Source organism: Fukomys damarensis, unplaced genomic scaffold (genome assembly GCF_012274545.1).
Source record: "Fukomys damarensis isolate Sample0158 unplaced genomic scaffold, DMR_v1.0_HiC HiC_scaffold_11, whole genome shotgun sequence".
Lineage (NCBI taxonomy): Eukaryota > Metazoa > Chordata > Mammalia > Rodentia > Bathyergidae > Fukomys > Fukomys damarensis.
Genome location: NW_022900923.1, coordinates 7890777 through 7899171, shown reverse-complemented (window position 1 = coordinate 7899171; position 8395 = coordinate 7890777). Strand labels below are relative to the sequence as shown.

At 40.5% G+C, this 8395-nt stretch overlaps 1 protein-coding gene across 8 annotated transcripts in view; it reads left to right on the top strand.

Moving 5' to 3' along the window:
* Rps6kc1 (ribosomal protein S6 kinase C1) overlaps positions 1-8395 on the top strand; it is a 160071-nt gene that overhangs the window by 78885 nt on the left and 72791 nt on the right. For 6 of the 8 annotated variants that reach the window (XM_010642536.3, XM_033762046.1, XM_010642537.3 and 3 more), the window contains one exon: positions 3976-4091. In XM_010642536.3, coding sequence (XP_010640838.1) covers positions 3976-4091 — 116 coding nt within the window. Of the gene's footprint in view, positions 1-3975; positions 4092-4671; positions 4734-7914; positions 8007-8395 lie in introns of those variants that run through there. The other 2 variants (XM_010642541.3, XM_010642540.3) reach the window with 2 other exon arrangements.

The following is an 8395-nucleotide window of genomic DNA, read 5'->3' as shown; positions in this document are numbered from 1 at the left end:
ATATATATATAAAATATATTTTTTTTTGGTACCGGGGATTGAAGAGAAAATATATTTCTTGTAAACAGAATGTGAATACAATGACAGAGTGCAAAATGGTGATGGGTATTTGGATAAGTTAGAATTTCCATGCTCTTTTTTTTGTTTTTGTTTTTGGTTTTTGAGACTGGGTCTCACTATATAGTTGAGACTGATCTGGAACTCTCTCTGTAGCTCAGGCTGTTCTCGAACTCACAGCGATCCTCCTGCGTCAGCCTCCCAAGTGCTGGGATTAGAGGCGTGCGCCACCATGCCTGGCTCCATGCTCTTATTATATGCAGGCTGTGTCTTCTGTAAAAGCTGTCTTAATGACTCTCTTAGTGACAGTGACAACTTTGGAATTGTCCTAATCTTTGTTGAGCTGTACCAGTTGTTTTACAGATCCATACTCTAGCGGGCCTGATCAGACATTCAGAAAGTGAGGTGAGGTTGTCACGGTGCACTTAAGATATGTTTTGTGGCACACCAGAACTTTTTGGCAGAGAGATATTGAATAATTGGAGCAGATTTTCTCTTTTGAATGCCCAGCCCAGTGGAAATTCTTATTCTGTCTCAAGTGTAGAGAAATTCATTGAGAGGATTGATTTATCTTTAGCTGGAATATAAGTTGTGTATCCATTTTGAAAAATACTTAAGTGTTTGTCTGACCATGTTACTGAAGAAATAATAGTAATGCGACTTAATATGAGGTTGATGGTTGAATTTTAGGTACCTAGTTTTGTTGAGTAACAGTCATTATAGACTCTGTGTGTATGTTTGTGTTGTGTTTGTGGTTGTGTGTGTGTGTATGCCTATCTACATAGGCAAGCTCACTTTTTTTGATTTTGGCAGTCCTGGGATTGAACTCAGGAGCTCCTGCATATGAAGCAAGCACTGTACCTCTGAGCTACAGTGCTAGCCTGTTTTATTTTTTATTTTGAGACAGAGTTTTGCGCAGTTTTTCAGGACAGATTCCAACTCACAATTCTCCTGAGTATCTGGGATTACAGGTGTGCAGCACCTTGTCTCTATGTGTGTTTTAAAGTCAAGAACAAAGAATAAGAAACCAAAGAAAACAGGAAATTAAACATTTTAAAATTAATTAAAATTGGTTTAAAGTGACATTCATAAATAATTGGATGAGTTACAGCTCTTCTGGAAATCTTTAGATTCATCTTTCTGCTCTGGTACCCACAAGCCCCAGTAAGCATCTAGCAGCAGGTGGTTTTTCTCTGGCTGCTGCTCTTTTTAGGGGCTGATAAGGAAGAAATTGTAGAGGGAGAGAGAGAGAGAAATATGTGCCTGTACTATATATATGTGTATATATGTATCTGTCTGTGTATGTGAGTATATATGAAGGTATTTCCAAAGCTGTCCAGTGTTTCTGTGATGTGCTTGTAGTTTTCATGGAAGTAGACTCTCCATCATCAGCAGGAAAGCTGGCATCTGCTTTTGTTTCTTTGTTACTATGGAGACTGCATAGAAAGTGGCAAAAAAGCCAAAAGTTTAAAGAACAGAGATTTGATTACAGAATATGGTTACAACCATATTTAACTATAGCTAGGTGTTCCATAATTTTGCATTTTTGAATTTGAAGTTACTTTATCAGGCAAGTTTACTTTTTTTGAATAGAGCAGGTTTTAAAGTTTTATTAAGTAGTTTAAACACTCTGAATTAAAAAAAAAAAAAGAAACCAAAAGTGCCACAATTTTGAACCAACAGTTTTAAATGGGATTTTAAATTGGGGATTGAAAGGTGTAACCTGAAATGGAAAGAGCTACTGACAGGAGCAGCAGAATCCAGAACAGCCAACATGGGAAGGAAGGACTGTAGTGTGTAGAACGGTAAATGGCTAGTACTAGTGTGACACATTTTATCTTCAGAGCATAGCTATTTAGGTGATTTTCACAGATTATTTACACCTGTTTTCCAACTGAGTAGAAAAGCTCCCCACAACCTTGGGTTTAGGAAATAAGGAAAATGGAAGGACAGAAGTGCACTTACATTTTAATTAGAGTTCGAGGAGTTGAAGAGTCAGTAAATCTAGATGGTTCCACAGTTAAAAAGCAGTAGACACCCCTCTTCCCCAGCAAGACCAGTTGTTTATATGGATTATTCGTGGGAGGAGAGAAGAGATGGTACCATAACATAAAAGATAGTTATTTACCAAAATTGTAGTTTTTCTTTGAGGTCTGTATTCAGTCAGGATTCTTTGGTTTACGCGTGTCAGAATCTAAATTTGAACCACTTTAGGCAACAAGGGCAAGAATGTGGACTGACCAGAAATCAGAAACCCCAGGAAAACTAGGCTTCTGCTGTTTAGTCTCCCACCTCTGCTTTTTCCGATTTGGTCTGCTGTACCTTCACCGCTCCGAGTCGTCTCTTCTGCTGGGCGGGCTTCTTTGCGCTGGCAGAAACTGATTGCTAGCTGTTCCCACTCCACTCTCCAGCTTCAGTAGCAGACAAGGTCATCTGCCTTGGTGGATTCCTCCCTTCTCCAGCTGTGGCAGCAGAGCGGGGCTCTGTGACTGGCCTAGCGTGGGGCAGAGTAGCCCACCCTGGCCAACTAGACCTTGGTGACAAGCAGCTGAGGTCTGCAGCTGCAGCTTTCCTCTGGGCAGGAGGGTGTGGAGGGGGAGAAAGGGGCGCTTCCGGGGGCAGCAGGAGAAGATGCTGTTCATGTGGAAATGAATAATAACAGGTTTTCCACTAGTGGTCTCCTGAGAAAAAAAAGTTAACTTTCATTCAGTTCTCTTCATTGTAGCAATCCAGGGAACATTTTGTAGAGCTTAGTTTTGAGAGAAACCCAAAGTTTAAAAAACTACAATTTAGTGCTTCCTTTACGCCTGGTTCTGCTGTAGAACCTTTTAGATATGTCGTCCTTTTGACCGCCGTATTTGTTAGAGTGTGTACTTCCACTTTAGGGGATGAGGAAGAGCTCTGGAAAGTTGAGGTGATCGTGTGACGAGGGGAGGCAGAGCCAGAATTCAGTTAATCAACCAGTTTCTGCTAAGTCGTGCTGGGCTTTTGCACCTATGTGATGACTGCTGTTTGGTTACCTTCATCAGAAGGTGGATAGAATGAATTATAAGCAGAAACGTTATCTGTCAAGGGCTTTGGTAAATAAGTTATGAATCATATGGAATATTACAGAATAATAATAATAGTATTTATAGAAGGAAACTTAGAGATCATACAGTACTTGAGGTTTCAGACTTTTTGACTTTCTACCATAGAATCATTTTTTCACATGAAATGTTGTCTTAGTCAATTGTATAAAATGAGTAAAATCATCCCATTTTGGAAGAGAGACAACCCACAGGCATAACCACATCTTTCTTCAGGTCTTGAGATAGTTTCTGTGGAAACATTTATCCCAAACAGGGTAAATGGCTTGTTCTGTTTCACATAATTTATTGTATAGGGATTTCAATCACATTCCTTTTTCATGTTAGATGGGAGACAGTTTTTTGCTAATGAAAAAACCAAAGGGCTTCCAGATGAATTAGTATGAATTCATAATTATCCCACGTAGTTTTATTCTTTGGTTCTGTAGTACTTTCCACAGCCCCCACACACAGTTCCGTGTCGCAGCTCTTCAGCATTTGTGGCGTTTGGTCCTGTGTTTTGAGACAGACAGCGTACACTGTCTGGACAAAGTCTGTTTTTTTGTCTTTAAAACTTTATACTATACTTTGACTCCTTCTAAAATACATCAAGCTCTCAACACATATTTAAGCAGAGTATCAGAATTTGGGTGATTGAAACTCTTGGGAGTAATATTTAGATCTTACTGAAATGAGTAGTTTTTCTGTGTTTTCCGATTTTAAGTATGTCCTCTTTACGGTTAGAAATGTGAACAAGCAGTGCTTTGAGTGAACGGAAGTTAATGTTCAGATCAGCCTGAAGAAGCGCCTTTATTTTTCACCAGGCCAGACTCTCGTTTCTGTCTCTTAGGAGAGTCCAGCCCCACCCGCCGCGAAGCTGTGAAGAGGAGGACGGCGGAGTACCTCATGCGGGTGGAGAGCATCTCTGGCCTCTCCCGAAGACCGCGGCTCGGCGATGGATCTCAGGCATGTCTCGCGCTTTGCTTTGTATCTCCTTTAGCGGTTTTGGCTATCTTGTCTCTCAGCTTTATTTCTAATAAAGTATTAAAGAATTTTGGTCTCTGGTTATCAGTAATTTTCTTAAGTTACTGGTGGAAAGAAAAGCGATCTTAGCAAACCAGCCAATGTGGAGTAACATTGGCTTTGTTTTCTCCTTTTCTTGGCCCCTTCTTAGTCCCTTTCTGTATCCTTAATTTCTCCATCTGTAAAATAACACTAATTTATATTTTTATATCAATCTGTAGTTGGCAGCCTGGGTATGGGGGCCCATAGGTTGCTGAGTCTTTACAAAGTGAAAAATGTGTGGAAAAGCCAAGTTCAGCACCTCTGGTGTATTGGGATATCAGGTTCAGAGCTTGACTTTTTGATACTTTGCTTTATTATTGTGTTTTCCTTTTGGGCTTCATTACTTACTTATTTTTCTCTGGTAATGATGATTGTGTTATGTTCTGGGGAGTAGTTAGTTGTGTGCCAGATGGGGTTGGCGAACCAGCAGCAGCACAACATGGCACCTTTTCCCAGGCCCTCGGAAGCTGAAGTGCATTTTCCCAAGGCCCTGGGTGCAGTGCAAGTACATTACAGCTTGAGAAGCACGGCACCAACAGACAGGTAAGTCAGAAACAGAGCTCGGTGAGAACAGGGAGCAGGAAGTGAAGGAGGCTGTGGGTAGGCTACACACGACCTAAAGAGCAAAACCAAGAACCGACAAAATGAAAAAAATGCAAGAAACACAGATGAGCTTCAGCTGGCCTCATGAGTAGGTTTTTTTTTTTTTTTTTTTTTTTTTTTTTTTTTTTTTTTTTTTTTTTTTTTGACAGAGTCTCACTACGTAGTTGAGACTGACCTGGAACTCACTGTGTAGCCCAGGCTGGTCTAAAACTCACAGCGATCCTCCTGCCTCAGCCTCCCGAGTGCTGGGATTACAGGTGTGCACCACCACGTCCGGCCACATGAGTGGGTTTTAACTGGTGTGTTAGCCCTGCTGCCATTAAGGACAGCTCTCCTGCCGTGAGAGTGCGGCAGGAGGGTGGGTGACGTCTGCTGAGGCTCTGCCAGGACAGCGGCATGGACCTGGTGCCATAGGCTGTGGAGGTGGCGTGTCCTCAGGTCTCTGGTCTCTGCTTACAGCTGTCTGTAGTCCTGGTGTAGCTGAATGCAGCCGCTCTTTCTTCTCTTAGAATTGTCCATTACAGAGGCTGATAGGAGGAAATTGGCTACCTTGACCCTTCCTCTTTTGAAACAATGGGCCTAAGTTACCAGTAATGATATTATTTTATGAGTGGGATTTAATCCCCTGGTCTTTTTCCTTACCCTGTCGTCTTATATGGCTTAATTGCTGCTTCTTAGTTTTCTTATCTGGGGGGGAAAAAAAAACCCCAAAAGTCCAACCCCCCTGGGAATGTTGGCTTGATCTCTAAATTCTCTTTCTGCTCTTAAAATTCTGTGGATTTCACCATCCGAAGGAAAGAATAGATCTGTAGGATTCTACCCAATTTAAATGCTACATTTAAGAAATACAAGATTTTTTATTGATGACTTTATTTCATGATCCTTCTTTGTTCGTTTCTCTGATCTTAAACTTACAGAAGTTTAAAGTGGAAAGAGAAGTTTAATGATCACTTTGCCTTTGCTCTTTCCCTTGTAACAGTTTCGCTGTTCCCATCTTTGTGAGAGTACTCTCCTGAGTCACTGTTTTCAGTGGGTCCGTTCTCATAATTAATGGCTTTTCTTCTCGGCATTCAAGGCCTTTAATTTTTAGACTTCCTAGCCTGTAATGATGGGCTCTGAGTATATAATTTTATTTTCTGCACTTCTCAAATTTGAAGGTATTTTTTCCCACCAGGCCAGTACCTTTTCAGTCTTATATGTGGTATCCTTTTCTTCATTTCATTTTCACATAGTGTTTATTTATTTTATTTTGTTGGAGACAGGGTTTAGATACGTATTGCAGGCTGGCCTCAAACTCTGGCAATCTGCCTGCCTCGGCCTCCCGAATGCTGGGATCACACGTGTGTGCTACCACACCTGGTTCCACATATCATTTAAAGTCATGTTTCATCCCACTTAATTCTGAGACCAGTTTCTCCTATCCTAACTAATGACTTATCTCTATAGCCCTGTGTCTTTAGGAGAATGTTTTATTTTTGTTTGACCTTTCATGTGTCTGGCTTGTCTTCTCAAATAAGTATAAACTTTTGGAGGGTTGGGGCCACTCATGCTGTTTAATGATTTATACCCTTTTCAGCCACTGTGCACGTAGTGGGTGTGCAGTAATTATTTGTTGAAGGGAATGGTAGAGATTTCTATAGTTAGCTTTCATTTTTGCTGAAGTCTCTGAAGTACATAGATTTCCTTGGAAACTGAAAGATCCGATGGTATCAGGGAATACAAAAACATGAATAGGAGCTCAGTATGTTGGAGGCATTTGATTCAAAGACAGGCCTAAAAAACAGGAAATATTCTTTGTGCCCCATAACTTCCCCCAGACATTGCTTTTACTAAAATCCCAAGCAGTTCTCACCCTTTTTAATAAAATGTAGTAGCAGCGGGGGTGGCGGCATCTTGACTTCTCTGAGCCTGTTGGTAGGAGGAAGACTGCAGACTCTAGAGTAATAAGTTGGGGTCCTGGTGGAGAGTCTTCCAGTCGGCGACCTCAGACAAACCCCACACTACTCTGAGCTTCCTTTTGTGTGTCTGTCAGATGGGGACTGCACAGGGACTTCTGTATGCACTGCAGTCAGGGTGGGGCAAGGGATGCAGATGAAATAATACAGCGTAACTTAGAGAGAAAAACCATTTCTGTTATATGTCTTTTTACACGTACAGCACTGGATACCTTGATAAATGCTTTTATGTCCTTACATGTTCCCCTTAGATGTTAAGCTTTTAGTACCTTGTGAACTGAGACGTCAAATAAATATGCTTTCAGACATATCCAAAAAGCCTCACCTGAGTTAGTTTCAGTTATTAGCATATGATCCAGTTGCTGTTATTACCAACTTTCTCAAGTGTTTTTAAAAAATAAAGAAATATCTTTTATTTTGAACATTACTGTTTTATGTACACTGAAGTTAGTATCTGCTTGCTAAACCTAAAAACAAACAAAAAAATGGAAACCTGTTAGGATTGCCCCTTGTGGCACGTTTCACAGGAGTAATTTTCCCAGCTGTAAATGCTGACTAACTGAAGCGGGCAGGCTTCCTCCCTAGCTCCCTTCCCCTCCTCCTCTACCTCACCTCGGTCCTCCCTCGTCCTTCAGCTGAGTAGACCCCAGCAGTGTGCCAGGCATCAGGCCTGCAGCTTGGCTGTGGAAGGGAAAGAGTCCGTTTCCTGCCACCATGGCCCTTGGTCACGCCACACCGGTCTGTGCGGGGACTCGGAGCACTATCTGAAACGGTGCCTTCGTAGTTCTGTCCTCTTGGAGTTGATCAGTCAAGATGTTTTGTCTTCTACTTGTGGGGCCAAAATGTTTCCTCTGTATTCTAATAGAGTTTTGATAATAAGATCTGCTCTAAGCATCTAATAAAATTTTAGTCTCCTTAGCCTTTATATCCTTGTCATTTTAATATAAGAGGTAATATAGCAGGACTTTCTGGCTATAAATGCCAAGTGGAGGTGCCCTTAGAGTCATTTAAAAAATGTAATGGTTTATTTTGCCAAAAAGGAAAAACTAAAATCATAAATGGAAGTTAGGATTATTTGTAGTTGCGAGTGTTACTGAGATACCCTTTCCTACATTTATGGATCTTTTTTGGTCTCTTTTGTAGTTGGACTGTTTTCCACATCACAGATATTAAAATATTTGAAGAAAAATTCTCTTATACAGCCTCAGTTTTAATAATTGCTGGTTACGTGATGGAGTTTTTCAAGGTTTCACCATTGGTAATTTTTCTAATTGAACCTACTGTTTTGTCAGAAAACATATGGGATGAGTTTATAAAGTAGCCTTCAGGAACCATATTTTCACAAAGAGAAGATGGCTTCCTGTGTTCCTCCTTTTCCAAGTGTACCCATGAATTCATTGCTATTTAGTTTCCCCCTCTAAAGTATTGCTGAGCCATCTGGGGTAAATAGTAGTTTGTAATTGATTTTTGGCCTAGTTTTCCATTAGTTACCATGTTTCATGATAGCTGTATAGTCATAAATGGCATCGTTGCAGAAGCTATATCAGCTCATTAATTTTTCTTTTAAAATTTTTGTTTTCAATGTTATGATTTATTGCAACTTTTTTCTTGCTGTTTCTTTTTGATTTTCTTTATTTTGATTTTTTT